Source organism: Caenorhabditis briggsae, assembly GCF_000004555.2.
Source record: "Caenorhabditis briggsae complete genome, chrII, whole genome shotgun sequence".
Lineage (NCBI taxonomy): Eukaryota > Metazoa > Nematoda > Chromadorea > Rhabditida > Rhabditidae > Caenorhabditis > Caenorhabditis briggsae.
The window spans coordinates 4873776-4891855 of NC_013486.2; the positions used below are offsets into that span (position 1 = coordinate 4873776).

At 33.6% G+C, this 18080-nt stretch overlaps 2 protein-coding genes across 2 annotated transcripts; both read left to right on the forward strand.

Moving 5' to 3' along the window:
• Positions 1-10193: 10193 nt before the first annotated feature.
• CBG04262 lies at positions 10194-15529 on the forward strand (the record flags this gene model as incomplete). Its single annotated transcript, XM_002630288.1, has 11 exons — positions 10194-10337; positions 10616-10750; positions 11207-11439; positions 11653-11896; positions 12500-12609; positions 12776-12935; positions 13138-13392; positions 13886-14127; positions 14360-14467; positions 14863-14958; positions 15406-15529. The coding sequence occupies 11 exons, from the start codon at positions 10194-10196 to the stop codon at positions 15527-15529; spliced, it is 1851 nt and encodes a 616-aa protein (XP_002630334.1).
• A 1898-nt stretch (positions 15530-17427) lies between these two features.
• On the forward strand, positions 17428-17682 carry CBG25515 (the record flags this gene model as incomplete). Its single annotated transcript, XM_045242028.1, has 1 exon — positions 17428-17682. One exon carries the CDS (start codon positions 17428-17430, stop codon positions 17680-17682), a length of 255 nt encoding a protein of 84 aa, XP_045098290.1.
• Between the last annotated feature and the right edge of the window lie 398 nt (positions 17683-18080).

Genomic DNA, 18080 nt, shown 5'->3' on the forward strand with positions numbered 1-18080 from the left:
TCTGAATTTCTGAATTTATGAATTTCTGAATTTCTGAATTTCTGAATTTCTTAATTTCTGAATTTCTGAATTTCTGAATTTCTGAACTTCTGAATTTCTGAATTTCTGAATTTCTGAATTTCTGAATTTATGAATTTCTGAATTTCTGAATTTCTTAATTTCTGAATTTCTGAATTTCTGAATTTCTGAACTTCTGAATTTCTGAATTTCTGAATTTCTGAATTTCTGAATTTCTGAATTTCTGAATTTCTGAATTTCTGAATTTCTGAATTTCTGAATTTCTGAATTTCTGAATTTCTGAATTTCTGAATTTCTGAATTTCTGAATTTCTGAATTTCTGAATTTCTGAATTTCTGAATTTCTGAATTTCTGAATTTCTGAATTTCTGAATTTCTGAATTTCTGAATTTCTGTATTCATCTTGCTTCGACCTTTAAGTTTCGAAGATCCTGAAATTCTAAAAATCTGGAAATTCCTGTATTTTTAGATTCTGAAAATCTGAAATTCAATCTCTAATCTTTTCACTCCAAAACACTCAAGAAACCGGAAAAAAACGCCGGTCTCGTGGTTGATTTTTGTGATTTCTCTTCCAAAAAAAGAAGAGAAAATTCAGAAATTTCTTCTTCTGTGCTCATGACAAAATGCTCAAGTTTCTTGTTCACCGGAAATGTTTCCTTTTTTGTTACTGGAGAAGGCAAAAATAGTAAAATGGTGTCACTTCAATCACTCTTTTTTTCGAACATTTTTTTTGTTGGAAAATGATGTCATTTTTAGACAATTCAAGAATCCGAAAATCAAACGAGCTAGAATCATTTTTTCGAAATTTATATAGATTAAAATCAGCCAATTATTTTTTGAAATTTTTAAAAATCTTTAATCTGTATTTTTATATTAATCTGTATTTTTGAAAACTGAAAAATTTTCAAAGTTCGACTTAATAAGTGCTTCAAAATGAGTTTAAACATGGCCCAGAATTCCAAATCTCGATTTTTTTGGTTTTCTAGACCACCAAACTTCAAATGACCGTAACTTGACTGAATATTGATATTTTTCGAAAAACGACGCATGTTTTGTGAACTGAATTTAACTAGAGCTTCAAAAAGAGTATAAACATGGCCTAGAAATGCTTTTTTTTTATTTTCTAGGCCACAACCCACAAATAGAGTATATTTCAACTTTCCAATTTTTCGAAATGATCAAAAATGGAATATTTGCTCTCCCTCTTTTTGACCTTCTCGAAATGGAAAAAATTTTTCAAAAAAAAAGTGAATTGAAAAATTGAAAATTAGAGAAAAAAGTGTTTCATTAAACTTGCATGAACTCCGCTTTTCTCAAGAAGACAGCCAGCAACTTTTGAATTTTCTATTTCTTTTTGTCAATTTGAGCAAAAAATTGTTCTTAAAAATTGTTCTTTTTTTCTTTTTGTCAATTTTGCTCATATTTTGATATTCTCAGTTTTCTAAGATTTTTTGAATTTTCTGGAATTCCTCTAATTTTGGAAAATTCCTTTGGAGTTTAAAAACATATTGAAATTTCTGAATTTCCGAATTTCAGGGTTTCTGAAACACTGATTTACTGAATTTCTGAATACCTGAAAATGTTGATTTTCCAAATGAACCGCAAATTTTGGTGGCATTGACAACCCAACTATAAAAGTTAGGTCACTGATTCCAAAAATGTTACTTTAGTTTTTCTAAATCTTATATTTTTCACCTCAATAACATTTTTTCAGTCAAAAGAGAAAATTATTGAGAAAAAAAAAGATAATCTGTCATCTGACGATTATCTTTTTCAGTTGGGTTTTGTTTTTTTGTGATAAAATATTTTTATCGATTTGGATAAAACATGTGGCTGCATAGGCACTGGGATATAAATTTTCAGTCACAAATTCTGAAATCGATACATTTTTTCACATTTCAGATTTTCGATTTACCCTTAAAATTCTCGCTAAAAAAATTTTAAAAAGTTAAAAATTCTGGCTAAAATTAACAAAAAACGAAAAAATTTAGACGAAGTTTTTGAGTTCGAAGCAATTATGTCATTTGCTGAAAATTGGGAATTTTCGAAAAAAAAAGAGTCGGAACTAAAATTCCCATTTTATATGACGAATAAAAAATCATGACCAAATGGAAAATTTCTGTGAAAACTGCTTCCTGATTAATCTTTTCTGCCACTTTTTGAGATATCTGATGATGAACCTCGCGAATAATCGTATTTGATCATGTCAAACATCAAGAAAAATTAGTTTTCTCCGATTTTCTTTGAATTTCTAAGTTTCTAAAGTTCCTAAGTTTCTAGTTTGCAGACACTTTTCTGGATATCTAAAATTTTTTGAATTTTGTGTTTCATTGTAAAATTGTTTTCCAATCCTGTATTCTGAATCCTCACACATTTCAGAATTTTTGAAAGTCCTCCCATTTCGAAATTCTGCAAATTTCAGAAATTCTCGTTTCTTCCGAATTTTTCCACTTTCTAACTTTTTGAAAATCATGAGAATCAAAGGTACTTTCATGGTCTCCAAATTTTATTGGATTTTGAATGACTGAATTTCTAATTTACCCGATTTTTTTTTATTCAAAATTTTTTATTGAAAACTTGAAAACGTTTTTTTTTACTATTTCCATCCACCTAATCAGTATTCTCTGTTCCTTCCCTTCTTCTTTTTTGTGTTTTTTAAATTCATTGAAAACACTCCCACATCTTTTCGGTTCTTTCAGTTTCAATTTTTACATTAAAAAAATGGTTTGTCTCCAAAATGAAATTACCGAATAAACTCTAGAAGAAAAAGAATAAGAAGTCTTTAAATACTGATTTATTGAGCTCTGCAATTAAATTTCCATTATTTTTTGCAAACTTGTAACGGGCCGGGCTTTTTCCCGAATTTCGGAGGCCCGGTTCGGCCCGGCGGGCCCGTCATTTCACAAGTTTTGAAATTTTCAAAAAACACATAAGGGGACCCTTATGTGATTTTTTTTCGATCAGACAAACAATCCAAAAAAAAAAAACAAAAAAAATTATATTGAGTGCTCAAAATTTGGTTCTACAGGAGTTTTGATACCGGGCCTTCCGGGCCGGGAAGTTCTCATGTAAGGCTGTAAAGTAAACGTACTGGCGTAAAGTAAACGTACAGGCTGTAAAGTAAACGTAATTCAGAATTCCGGATATAAATCCCCTGATCTTATTTTTTCAAAAGTTGGAAAATTGAAAGATTGGAGGAAACCCTTGTTTTTTCTTCAAAAATTCTTGATGCATTTTCCGAAAAAACGCGTCAGATTATGCGTCTTTTTAGATGGGAAAAAATTGATGAAGATTGACATTGACGACAAATATTTTCAATGTTTTTGACATATTTGGAAAACTTCAAATATTCTACAGAAATTTCTAGAACATCTGAAATTCCAAAATTCCAACTTCTAAAATTATTTTCTCAAAAATTGAGAAAGTTCGAAGCGATGGAAAATTCAAATTTCCGAAATCTAGAAAAAATCGCGCTTTCTTGAGCAACTTTTCTGCAAGTATATTTTTTCAAGGTCTTTCCATAAACTGCACCAAGACTAAAAAGAACACACGTCACCTATAAATCTGTCCTTTTACTTTCTATTGTTCTCCTGAAAAATCCTCTATTTTTTTGTTCCGGGTAAAGATCAAAAATTTATTTTTTCTCTTCCTTTTTTGGTCCCTTTTCTCTCTCTCTCTCTCTCTCTCTCTCTCTCTCTCCAAAAATCTCAAGCGGAAATCCAAGGAAAACCGGAAATTGGGTGGTCCCTCTAGCCCTAATTTCCTGTTGTGTCAATCCCGAAAAAAATTATTGACTCGGATTTTAATACATTTTTCTTCTATGGATTTTCCATTTTTCCATTTTTCTCTGGATTGCTCTCTAACGTCTCAATGCACCAAACTACAAGCTTTCCATTTCTATAGAGCGTAGTTGCCAAAACAATTCAGAAGTTAAGAGCTTCAGAATTCAGGAATTCGGAAGTTCAGGAATTCGGCTATTCTTGTCTTTGATTGATAGAAATGCCAAAAAAATGCTGAAACATTTATATTTAAAGAACCTAGAACTTCCAGGAAGCCACAGAAAATAAATAAAAATTCCACCCTCAAGAAAATGATTCCCTTTTCCGCTGATTTATTCATCCTACTAATGCTTGCTAAAAATTCTACTACGTTTTTTTATCTAGCTGGACCCATATCCAATTTCATTACATAGTTTAGGTGTCAATGATCTTGCAAATCTTTTAAAAATTGTCTCTTTTTATCGCTTTTTTAAAATCAGGAAATTTCAATTTTTCTAGTTTCCATCTTCCAGATCCTTCTTTCTCCTTTTTCTTCTATCCCCATTAATAAAGATTAGCATAATGACGATAGTAATAAGAAAAAAGTGTGTATGCAAACTCTTTTTCTCACTAATCTTATATCTAAAGGAATTGGATAATAGGTCAATCTCATTTTCCCGATTATCCCCTTCTCTCCACTTTTTTCGCTTTTTTTCAGCCAACTTTCTTTATGTCAAGGTGTAGAAATACTGGATTTTGGTGTGGTTAGTAATATGTGACTATATATGGATCATCATGAAATCTGAAATTTTGCACATATCTGTTTTTCGTGTTATTCATGAGTCGTCTATATTCTAGAAAAAATTCCAAATGAATCAGAATTTTAGGAATCTGGGAGATTTTTTATATGAAAGTTCTTTCCGGCATTTAAATGCATTTCTGAGTTTCGAATTTCTGAAATTATTGGAATCAAAATTTTATCTAAAATTTTGTGATTCGAAACAAATTTCAAGTTTATAAACTTCAAGATTTTGATTTTCTAGATTTTCAAAATGTCCCAGATTTCGAGTTTTCTGATAATTGGAACTTCTGGTTTTTTTTTAATTTTTCGATAGTTTTGAATTTTGAATTTTTGAATTTCTGAATTTCCAGATTTTTGATTTTCCGAAATTTCTTTCTGGAATTTTGAAAAAAAAATTTCTGTAATTTTTCGAAATGAATTTCTGAAATTCGAATTTTCGTTTTTTGAAATTCGCCCAAAAACACTAGAAATTCCCTGAATCGAATTCAAAATTATTTTTTAAACGTTCCGGAAAAAAATCAGAAAATGTGAAAAAACCGTGAAAAAATCAGAAAATCTTTAGTCTACCCCGAATTTGAAAAAGAAAGAACTATTTGTTGGGTTTCAAGTTCTCAGATTCTACTATTTTCTGAATATCGTATTAAGTAGAGTTGTTGCTGACCGCCAGTGCCAGAGCTATGGGTCTTTCAATTTCATGTGATTTACATTAAAAGCCAGCGAAATTTCTAAGCAAGCAATATTTGCCTGATTAAAATTTAAACCGGCGTCAAACGCTGCTTTCTTTTTGAGAATAGAATTTACCTTTTGATTCACCAATATCCCCTCACTGCAGTGTGCCTTATCGACAAAGATTTTCCGATTTTTCCGGCGGTTAATAGCAATTTTTGTCGACAATTTGTCGATAAATTGTCGACAAAGAGCATTTTTATCGACAAATTTATCGACAAATTGCCGATAAATATTGTTTTTTATCGACAATTTGTCGGTAATTTTTCGATAAATTTACCGGTAAATTTGTCGATAAATTTGTCGAAAAGGGCGTTTGCCGACAAATCATTTGTCGATAAGGCACACTGCCTCACCGTAGCTTCAATTTTGATTATCTCAGTTCTTTTGAACGATAGCAAAAAACCGTCAACTGATAAAATGCTCCAAATGTCAAGAAAAACATTCTGGCAGTTGACAGTTTGGTCATATGTTTCAGAAGAAGTCCGATAATTGAGGTTAAAGAGAGAGAATGGGAATTATAAAATGTTAGAACGAATTTGGTGTTTGAGAAGTTACCTCTAGTCTTCCATTAGTAGTTATTGTGATTATGTCTAGATCGAGGTTTAGTTCAAAAGTAGTTGTTTAGCTTTTCAGAATTTAAAGTTTTAAACTTTGATTTTCGGGACTTCAGAATGCAGGTTTCAAAAAACTCCGAAATTTAGTGATCTTGACATTTTAAATTTCAAAAATTTAGGAATCAAAACATTTTTGATCGTTCAATAATGTAAAGCATGACAGTACAGAAACTCCAAAAATAGTTTTTGAAAAACGATGAAAACACTGAAATTTCGAGGAAATTCAAAAATTCTTGAATCTTGAAAATTCGAAGTTCGGAGACTTTCAGGAAAGTGTAGAGTTTCATGAAATCCATAAACTTTCAAAATCACACAAAGACTTTTTAAAATTCTGAAATTCTGAAATTTCGGAAAACATTTTTCAAAAGCTTCAGACACCAGATTTTCAAAATTTCAAACAGAATTCCAGAAGTAATCAAAGATTTCAAAGGACTAAAAACTTTTGAAAAGCTTGAAAAATAAATATAGATTTGGCCCTTTTAGAAAAAGTGAAGAGCAAAGCTAAGAACCATTCAAGACTAAATTGAATCGCGCCAACGGCGCACCAGCTTGCTGGTATCAGAATAAATTGCAACAAAGTTGAAAGTTGAAGAGTCCTTCCATAATCCTGTTTTTTGGCTATTAGGTTGATGAAATAACCCAAAAGAACTTCTTACAAGTCAGCAACTTCTTCCGCCACCCATTCATTTTTTTTTCTCATAAGGAAATCTAATCTTCCTACGCGTTTTTATCAGCAAAAAATCCGGGGAAGGATGTCTAGTGACATATATAACTTAAACGATGAGTCAATGAAAAATGTTCAGCTTGAGTGGCGGAGATTTCTATGCTTAGATGTGTGGAGTTTATTAATGATATGTTTTTATTTTTAGGAAGTTTTAAAAAAGTTAAGTGGGTGTTTTTAACTTTTTTGAATTTTTTAACTTTTTGGAATCTCTTAATTTCTGAATATCCTCGAATTTTGTAAATTTTAAAGTTTCTGAATATCCGAATTTTAGAATTTCAGTTTCTTTGAATACGAGCTTGCTGAAAAACACACATAAAAAGATTTATTATTATCCGTTTTTGATATATTGATCCCATTTCCCAGCTAATACTTTTTCCTTGTTTTTGATTCTTCCTCCTCTTTTTTCCCTTTTGATTCGTGGGAGGATGTGTCCTAGAAAATAGAGATTAGTGACAAAAACCAATAGGATCCTTGTGTCATCTCTCTTTTTTTTCTTATGAGCTGAAAAAAAGAGCAAGTCTTACTTTTTTTTTGATGAGCCAGAAATTATACATATTTTATTCTTCTGCAATTCCTGCTTTTTCTGAAAACTTCAAATTTTTGGAACTTTTGAACTTCTGAGTTTCTCAATTACTAATTAGTTAAGGATTTTAAAATGTTCAGAATTCTTGGATATTTGGAATTTCAGAAATTCTACTTTTTGAAAAGTTAAAACTTATGCCTACCGTAAAACCTGTATTAGAAGGGCCGGCCCTTCTATTGTTCCAAAGTACCTCCGGAGGGCCCTTCTATTACAGGGGCCCTTCAATTAGAGGGGGCCCTTTTATTTTTCCGGCCAGTTTTTTCCGAAATTTCACATCAAAAAGTTCAACGAAGTTTTGTTCAAAATTCATGAAAATCTGCTAATTTCACCAAAATTTAGCAAGATTTTCATCAATAAATAGAGTTTCAATAAATTTCTATCAAATTGTGGAGCTCCCGGAATATTTTCCACTGAAAAAGTACAGAAATTTTCTGATTTCAAAACACATTTTAAAGGGGGGTCCTTTTTCACAGAGGGCCCTTCTATTACGGGGGCCCTTCTATTACAGGGACCCTTCTAATTTTCCGAGCACCTCTCAGAGTGCCCTTCTACCAGAGGGCCCTTCTATTAAAGGGGTCCTTCTATTAAAGGGGCCCTTCTAATAATACAGGTTTTACGGTATACTGAATTTTTCTGCATTTTCAAAAAGTTTTTGACTTTTCTCAAATTTTCAATCTTCTGAACTTTCTGAATTTCTCTCTGTTTTTTTTTAAATAAAAAATCCGTTATTTTGAAACTTTTGAGCATTTGTGTTTCTTAGAACTTTCAAGTTTTTTTTTCTTTTTGATCTGAATTTTTCAAGAAAAATTCCTCCAGCTCGATCAGTTTTCGTTCTATATAATTCAATTTTTCTATGTGTGACTGATCACTTTCCAAAAAAAATTTCGGAGAGAAAAAAACTAAAAACCAAAACATAAAAAATTGAAAGTTTATGTAAAATTTCAAAGAAACTTACACATGAGTGAATCTAGAATCAAATTTTACTGATTAATTTGGAGAAAAAAAGTTGTTGTACCGTAAATAGATATTTTTGATTTGTAGATTCTTTTTCAGAAAACTATGAAGAGAGAAAGTTCAGGATTTTCAAAATTTAGTGATTCCAAACACTCTTTTCCCAATTTTCCAGTACATAATGACTCATTTTTTCAAAAATATCTCAAAAATGACGCAATCATCATCTTTTTTCTTATAAAAAATAGATAATCATTGCTCATCAGTTCAACTCACTGAGTCTAAAACAATAACCATGTGATTTTTCATTTTTATTTTTGTTCTGCTTATCCTTCTTTTTTTTGAGAACTAACCAAAAATCGCCTGTTCTCTAAATAAGGAAATCCCAAAAAAATGTTTCTGAAAAGTTAGAAATTTCGAAAAATTGATTATCCAATTTTTTATTTTCGGAGTATCACTCTAGAAACCTCAGAAACTCCAGAATTATACAGTTACAAAGTTATAAACAATTGAAATTGACAGAACATTCTAAAATTCTGAAATTCTGAAAATCTTAGAAGTTATAAAAATTTTATGAAGTTTAGATAATTCAAAATTTAAAAACTTTTGAGAAATGAGAAAATTCATAAATTTAACATTTCCAGAAAATTCAAAAATTTTGAAATTTCAAAAAGTTTTAGAAGCTTGAAATTGGCAGAAAATCCTAAAATCCTATAGTTTTGAAATTCTGAAAATTCCAAAGTTCTTAATTTCTCCAAAAAAGTCAATTTCCCAAATTTCATTTTTGGAAATACAGAAAAAAAACTAACTTTTATGATTTCCCATTTTTCAAGCGGTCCCTTTTTGAAACCAAAAAATATCTCTCCTAGTTTCTTCAAAATTTATGTATTCCATTTTTTTTCTAGTTTTCTATCCCTTGAAACATTTTCTCTCCAACTCCATTATATTTAATTTATATGCAGTGAAAAAATCTAATAAGATTTCCTGATCAATTTTTTATTTTATTCCATTTTTCCTCTTCTTTTTCATTTTGTCCCTTCAGAGTCAGCAGAGTTGCTCTAGATCTCAAAAAATTTCAATTCAAAACATTTACAGCATTTGAAATTCAAATTCCGCTTGTTTAAAACTTCGAATTGAGTATTGGTACCAGAAATGTATAATATTGACGCCAAAACTTTAAAACTCAAATTTTGAAAAAGTTTTTGAAAATTCAGCTTAATGAGAGCTCTAGAATGAGTATAAACAAGACATGGTACCCGAATTTTCGAATTTTACCGCCAAAACTTGAAATTTCAAAATTTAAACCCTGGAATTCAAAATCGGCTTGTTTAGAGGTTCAAAATGAGTATGAACAAGCCGGAGTTTCAAATTCGAAAATTTCAGTTTTGGCGGGAAAGTCAAAATTTCAAATGATTTCAAATCTTCAAAGACTAGGTTCTGGTTTTCTATGCCATCATGTGATGGATGTCCAGTAAAGTCATGTCTTCTCAATATTTCTCTTTTTTTTTCCTCCCCATACGGATATTAGTTAAGGATTAGCAATGTGAAAACGAAGGGGATTTGATAATCATCCCATGTTACTACATCCAGCAGTTGGAGATGCTTGCCTGAAAGATTATCGATTTTTTGGGTCTCTTTTATGGCTCATTTTAGAGTTTTCAATACTATATTTGAGTTTTAAAAAGCGAAAGTTTGAATTTGGAATGTTTAGAGCTCCAAGATATCAAATTCCATTTTGAAGCTATTTTCAAAACAAGCCCCGCCCACTAAAATAGCCAGCAAGTCTGCGGCGCACAATCCTTATAATTCTGGGTTTTTCTGCAATATTTAATTTTAAAATACTGTAAAACTTTTACACTAATTGTAAACAAAATATCTCTTTAATAGAAGTGCACCTCTAATAAAAGAGCCCTTTTGAAATATCAGATTTCCCCCCATTTTTCCCGGATTTTTCTTGCATCTCTTTTTTTCAACTTCATATTCAAATATTTAAATTTTCAGGGTTTTATCGAACCATGAGCATGGAAGACGGAGATGATCCGTCATGCTACATGGTTCAGGAGACAGCGTTCGATTATGAGGACGCGTTTAAGGACTTTAATGAAAGTATGACAGCCAAGGATTGCAATTGCACACATCCGTTGCACAAGTTTTTGGAGGTAGCTCACTTTTTCAATTTTTTTGTTTTAAAATGAAGAGCTCAAAAAGATCTACAAAATGATATATAATTTGGGGATGAATGAGTACAGTAATACCCAAAAAACCTCTAAACAAAAATTACCTTTCTATTAGAGGTCAAGTTTTTTGCGGGGTTCTGTGAAAATCTCTGTTTTTGAACACCTGATTCTATGGGAATCTCGAAATTTGAGAATCTTAGAATATAAACTTTTTAAAAATTAGATCGATGACTTCGAAATCCCAGAATATCATTTTCCAGGTCTGCGTCTCAAAATGTCATGTTGCCGATGACACCGTATTCTTCTCAATGACCGATGAGGAGCTCTTCGAAATCGCACTTCCCGGCTTCCTCTATTTGACGGTTTTTCTAGTTGGAACTATAGGAAACTCTATGGTAATTTTGTTTTTCTGTTTTTTCCTGTTTTTTCGTATAATTTTAATAGCACTAGGATCATTGTGACCGGAGTTATGGCGGCTTTGAAGGTCCAGATATATTAAATTTGTCTCGGTTCCTGTAAAAGATATCGAAAATCCGTCAACTGATAAAATGTTTATCGGGATATCACTAACATTTTTTAGTTTTTAGATGTTTGATATCTATCATATTAATTGAGATAATTGAGCTCAAAGTAGACCAATTGAGAGGAAATGAAATTTGAAGTTTAAGCAGTCGCTAATTTCGAACTGATTCATCTCAGCTCCTGTGAGAGATATGAAAAAGTTGTCAACTAGCAAAAAAATGTTGATGATCAGAAAAATATTTTATCAGTTGACAACATTTTGATATCTCCCACAGAAAACGAGATAATTAAGCTCAAAAAAAATAATAAAAATCACTATTTTTTTCCAGGTAATTTTTGTTGTGAATCGCTTTAAACGAATGCGAAACGTTACAAATGTGTTCTTGGCGTCGCTGAGTACTGCCGACTTGTGTCTAATCTGGTTTTGTGTGCCTATAATGTTCATGAAGTATATGTCCCATACATGGTCGATGGGAAGGTTCGCGTGCTACTCTGTACACTATATACAGCAGTTTACGTGCTTCTGTTCCGTTTTGACGATGACTATGATAAGTTTTGAAAGGTGAGGAAACTTCTATAATCTCCAGAAAATTCTGAATTCATCTGAATAATTTTGACCAGAAATGAAGCATTCCAACCCAATGTACAGCGATTTGAAGTGTTTTTTAAATTTTTTAAAAATCACCGAAAATAGTTTTTTTCTGGTTATTCTAAAAATGAGTTTCTAAACTGGGAACTGAAGTTCTAGAAGGTTAAAAATGAAAGTTTGTTCCAGATTCCTCGCCATCGCCTATCCGATGCGAAACATTTGGTTCTCCTCCATAGGACGTGCTAAAAAAGTGATATTGCTCATTTGGATGCTCTCCGCATTGTTAGCAGTCCCAACAGCCGTTCGAATGGATTACGAGACTAATTTATCGTTATCCGGACAGCGGGTCCACTGGTGTAGACGACGATTTCCAGCGATGTTTTTAGGATATTCTAGGATATCGTTGAATAAGGTGTATGCAATGTATCAGGTAAGTATACGCCTTTAAAGTCAGTGCACTTACTGTAACTGGTTTTTCCTCAAAATACCGTAAAACCTGTATTAGAAGGGCCCTTTTAATTGAAGGTGTTCTAATAGAAGGGCCCTCCAAGAGGGTCTTGGAAAAATAGAAGACCCCCCCCCCTGTAATAGAAGGGCCCTCCAAAGGTACCTTGGAACAATCGAGGGCCGGCCCTTCTCTTACCATTAACTCTTCTTAACTCGTCGTCTTAACCTTGAGCCACTGTATCTCGTGTTTTATAAAAGCTATCAAAAAGCTGACAACTGATAGAAACAAAGTGTTACTGATATTATGTTCATCATAATATCAGTAACACTTTGTTAGTTTTTCACTTTTCTCTAGTTATCACGGTTTTGGAGATATGGGCCTTTGAGAAGTACCATACTCCCGAAGTACTCCTGCTCCTCTCAATAATGAAAAGAGCGGGGACACGGTATCTTCAAAGACACATATCTCAAACCCCGTGATAGCTATCAAAAAGTTGTCTATTAAAAAATTAAGCTCTCGTTTTGTTTGATCTAGAATTTCAAAGTTCAAATTCCCGCCATTTTTTTTTGAATAGCTAACTTTCAGCTCCTCCTTCTCATCATCTTCCCTGTGCTGACCATGTCCATATGCTATGCACGTGTCTCTGCAATTGTCTACAAGTCATCTAAAGATCGAGTGATACTGTCACAAGCAATGTGAGTTTTTAAACGCGCTCCACTGATAAAGCTCTGCCTCACTTTTTTAAAAACTTTTATCCAATTTATCACGATCTTTGTAAAGGATATCAAAAAGTGGTCTAACATAATGTTTATCATATCTGGGGGCTTCTATTACAGGTCTTACTGTAACCAAAATTTTCAGGGTCGCCTTCTCGAAAGCCGCCACCGACGCCGTCACATTTTCCGGCTACTCGGCTATTCCAATGATCACGACGTCTCGAAATCTGAAAACTGCAAACACCACAATCAAATCATACAGTAACCATCGAAATAACCGAGTAGCAGAAGCAAATAAGAAACAGGTATTTGATTTTTGATTCCACTAAATTTAGGAAGTTTGAAATTTGAATTTCAACGATTCCTCTTCACCTTGTCGTAAAATATTCGAAAATTTTCTAGAATCTCTGGAAAATTTTGGAGAAATTTGTATAGTTTTCATTTGAAAGGGCAATTTTGAGTCCTTAAACCCATTGATCACATTCTAAATTAAATCAAATTTTTCAGATCGTTCAAATGCTCATCTCAATCGTGTGCATGTACACCGTCTGTTGGCTGCCAACCATCATCGACGAGCTACTCACCTCGTTCGGATACATTTGCCGAACATCCAACACTCAAACTCTGAAACACATGCGTATGGGATTTAACGCGTTGACGTACTGCCAATCGTGCATCAATCCAATTCTATATGCGTTTATTTCCCAAAATTTCCGGTCTACATTCAAAACTGCGTATGCAAGAATGAAAAATCGGTTGCAGGTATGTATTTTTTTTGATTGGCAGTACGTCAACGTTTCGAAATACCTACGAAAGTAGTTCAAAATCTTTCGATTTGTCTGACATTTCTGGAGTATACTAAACAAAAGCGATGCTTTAATTTTGTAATTAAAAACTTTTTGGCAACTAGCACCGTTTTTGAGATACATGTATGTGTCTTTAAAGTTGGTGCACCACGCCGCTCAAGAAACGGCGCGCCAGCTTTAAAAGCGCATATCTCAAAAACCGGGCTAGCTACAAAAAAGTTGTTAACTACAAAAATGAAGATCTATTTTTGTTTAACATACTCTGAAATCTTCAAACACATCTAAAAATTCTGAATTATTTTTGTAGGACTTTAAATTTGCTAGTTTTCAACTACTGTAAACATTCAGGAGTCTCTGGTGATGAAATAAACACGGTAACTAAGCATGGGTTGAGGTGTTTTTTTTTGGTTTTCTTGACCACCCGACCTACCATATTCTCAATATTTCAGGGTAACGAAGAAATGCGATCTCGTATGGGTTCGTGCTCGTCGGCTAGTATGATGTCGACACGCAACCAACACAGAATCTATGGGTCCAGCTTCAATACGCTTACTGTACCAGGCCGGTCTATGATAACGCCGAATATGTCACGAGACGTATCACAATTGTCACTGTGCCGTCCGATATCTCAAATGTCTTTCTGTAGACCCAAGAGTCCGATTGCGGCGGATTCACCTTCGACGTTTATGAGGTAGGTTTGATCTCTGCGGTCGGGAACAGGGCCGTGGCCCGGTCTGTGGGTAGGTTGCCATGGGCCGAACCGTCCGTTTTCTCGATCTCTAGGCCGTCGAATACTACCCATAACAGAATCAAAAAGGCGCGGCCCTGTTTCCGAAGCCTTGGACTTTTTAAAAATCTTGATTTTTTAAAATTGGTCTTATCGAATTTGAAAAACTTTAATGATCAAAAAGGATTATTTCCAGACACCGCCCACGCTCGCCAACCGATGTGTCCCATGACTCTGGGCGTCCTAGAAGCCCAACGGATTTATCGCAATCCACAAAACCATCCAGGCGATCTTCTTCGATTCGGTAAGTGCTCTTTGAGCTCGATTATTTCGGTTTCTTTAAGAGATATCAACAATCTGTCAACTAACAAAATATTGCTGATAACATGATAAACATTTTATTAGTTGACAAGTTTTTGATATCTGGTGTAGGAAACGAGATAATTAAGATTTAAGTCCAATATTTGGCTAGGAGCCGAAGCTGGTTTTTATATGCTCAGTACCCTAGATGACAGGTTCCTGTAGACGGGTAGTATCAAAATAAAAAAAATTCCCCTACAAAAATGTGTCCTTCAAAGAATAATGTTTACTTGTCAAGCATATGTGCCCCTCGCGCACGTCCAATCACCTCTTTCTAGCAAGCAAAAAAATTGGCACTGTGCCAAAAACCTTCCCCTAACAAAAAAGGATTGATTTCAGACCGCGCAGCCCAACATCTACATCGCAAATGTCGGCAGTGGTGCGATCGAGAAGTCCGACTGGAGCGTCGGACTGTTCGTCGTTGTACCCACCGGGGTAAGTTGCTTCAAAGTCAAAATCTTTTAAGTCCCGAAAAAGATGTCTGGAATTTATCCAATGGTTTTGAAACATCTGAACTTTACAAGACTAGAATAGAGCTTTGTTTTTGTAGTTGACAACATTTCTCTAGCTATCATGGTTTTCGAGATAGGCGCCTTCGAGTTCGGGCGGCCAGAGAAGAGGCCCGCCAACTTTAAACTCGCATATCTTAAAAACTACGATAACTAGAAATTGTCAACTACGAAAATGAAGCTCTTCCTTTATTTTGCTTAAGTTAGAAGCTTCAAAACGATTGGAAAAATTTCAGAGACTTTTTTATGGGCTCAAAATAGGTTAAGAGGCGCACCAACTTTAAAGGCACATATCTCAATAACTACGGTAGCTAGAGAAACTTTGTCAACTACAAGATGAAGTTTTTCAAACTTTCACAAAAAACTTTTGCAGTTCGCGAACACGAAGCCCAACACTACAATCGAATACCTCTGCCCAATCCATGGAACGTACAGCGGACCGTCTGAGTGTTCGTGACGCCGTACGACCCAAGACGCCACCGGCGGTTGCTGTCTAGACATCTTTATTCTAACTTATAACAATTTACTTTCTGTTTTGGTCTCCCTAGCTAAAAATTCAAACCGCACGCTTCTTTTCCAGAGGAGCGCGGTTGCTGAGTCCGAAAAATGACCGTAATTTCAGCATTTTTCGCGCTCTGCTGAACAAAAAAGTTTGCAGTTCGAATTTTTGTTTGCAATATTTATTTTTATCCATGTTCCTCCCTCCTTTTTTTCTAAAACTCTAAATCTCTTTTTCTATATAATACTTCAATCTGTAAATAAACATGAGCCGTATGACATCCAATAAAAATCGGAAAAAAATTCGTTTGAACTTTTTTTTGTGGTGAGAACAAGTAGGAGGAGGAGGTGAAGCCCCCTACACACATAAAGAACAAAAGACGAGAGAGTGTGTGATTTGAAGAGAGCGCAGAGTTTAGACATCTAACTGTGCTTGTCTAGCGGTATGTGTCATGTAGCAAGTGGAGATTCGGCATGCTTTTTTGTTTCTTTAAAAGTTTTTTTGAGAATAAGCAAAGTTTAATAGAGCCTTGATGTTACTTTAGACCAGAAATAGAACCGAAGAAACTTGTCATAGCCAAAAGCGCGCATTTGCCTTTTCAGAAGATTCAATTTTTTCCAAACTTTTGATTCCATATTGGGTGTCCAAGAAAATTTTGTTTCCGACGAAAATTGCACGAAACTTTGAAAAAAATCTGCATTTTGTCGTCATTTGTGCTGTTTGATGGAGAACATTCGAAATATTCCGCAATTTGTCGTCAAATTCGGCGTATTTTCTGAAATACCAGTTCTAAACCGAACTTTTTTGAATTTCCAGAAACAAAAAAGTGAGAATTTTCTGAATTTTCCATTTGCCATCAATTTGTAGCGAATTTCGAAGTGTTCCGTGGATTGTCGTCAAATTCGGTGTATTTTTCGTTCAAATTTTCAAAATTACTTTCGAATTAAAAAAAGTGACACCTGAGAATTTGAAAACTTTCGTTTTTTTTATCTACGAAAAAGTGCGGCAAAAACGTAATATTTCAGAATTTCAACTCGTTCGAGCTACTTTCGCGTTTAAGTTTAGTTTTTTTTGCTGAAGAATAGATTCTAGAGATGCTAACGATCATTTTTAGACCAAGAAATCAAAATTTTGTTCAGAAAATCCCACTAAATTCACACAAATAAATTTGTTATCTACCGTATCCGTTTTCGCTCCGCCCCCTCGTAAATCGACACGAGCGCCGTCTCCGAGATTTTCAGGTGTCACTTACGAGAATTTTTCTGAAAGTCTGAAATTTTCTGTCATTTTTTGATGTTTTTAAAATTGAAAATTGAAAAAAACCTTTTTACTGAAAAAAAATCTTCAAGCGAAATTCCAAAAATTTCCGCGAGTTGGCGTCAAATATTGTGCATTCTTTGCAATTCAGTTCGAATTTTCCGATTTCCGACAGTTTCAGCAAGCAACCTCGAATTTCAAAGAATTCCCTTGTTTTTTCACCGATTTTTAGCAGAATTTCGAAATTTCCCGCAATTTATCGTCAAACTTTGTGTTTTCTGTGCAAACATCGCCTTGCCAACTGTCAACGTTTTTCAGATGACATTTTTCGGCTTTTTGTTGCGTTTTCCGGTTTGCACCGTATTTGACGCTTAAAAAATGTTACAAATTCAAATTTTCCGATTTTTGATGCGAAAAAAAAGTTTCAAGCGATCTTTCCTATCCTTCTGCCTTGTCTTTCCGATGATAAAAAACTGTACTCGAATTTTATGACTTCTTCTTCTTCTTCTTTTTTCTCTGTTCTTACCCCCACGAAAAAGCCAAAATTTTTTGGTCGCGATCAAAATGTCACCTGAACTTTTTAAACAGAAAAAAGTCATTAAAAAAAGAAAAGAAACAGAAAGAGATCTCTAGTTTTAGATGAACTTTGGCCATTTGTTGGAGAAGATTCCCGAAAATGAAGATATTGGAGACGTTGCTTCAGAAGTAGATAAAGAAGAAGAAGAAGACGTTGACGATGATCTTGGAGACTTGGCCGACGAAAGTAGCTCTTCTGATGAGGAAGACGTCGTCAGAAAAGGGACAGGAGACGTTGTTATCGTCCCGATGACCACTTCAGGATCATCTGCTCACGACGTGAGTCTTCTGAATACTAACCAGCACATTTTCTTCTGAATTTCGCGCTTTTAAAATTAACACAATTATTTTTTTAATCTCGAAATTCGATTCTACTGAAATTTTGTTTGTTTTCGATTTTCCAAAAATTTAAATTTTTCAAAAATCTCCATTTTTCGAACATTTCAAATTCTTTCTAGAATTTTTCGAATTTTTGCGAATTTTTTTCCTGAAAATTACGCTTTTTCACAATTTTTCGATGAATTTCTTGATTAGTCGAAAATTTTGTTTTTTTTAATTTCGATTTTCTACAAATATTGTTTTTAAAGGGGGACTCCGACCAAAAATTTTTATTACATTAAAATGTGTTAATATTTATCTATTTTTCAAATATTATTGCGAAAAAAATTAAAGAAAATCCGAAATCCCCGAAAAACGGCGTTGAAAAGGAAGAAAAT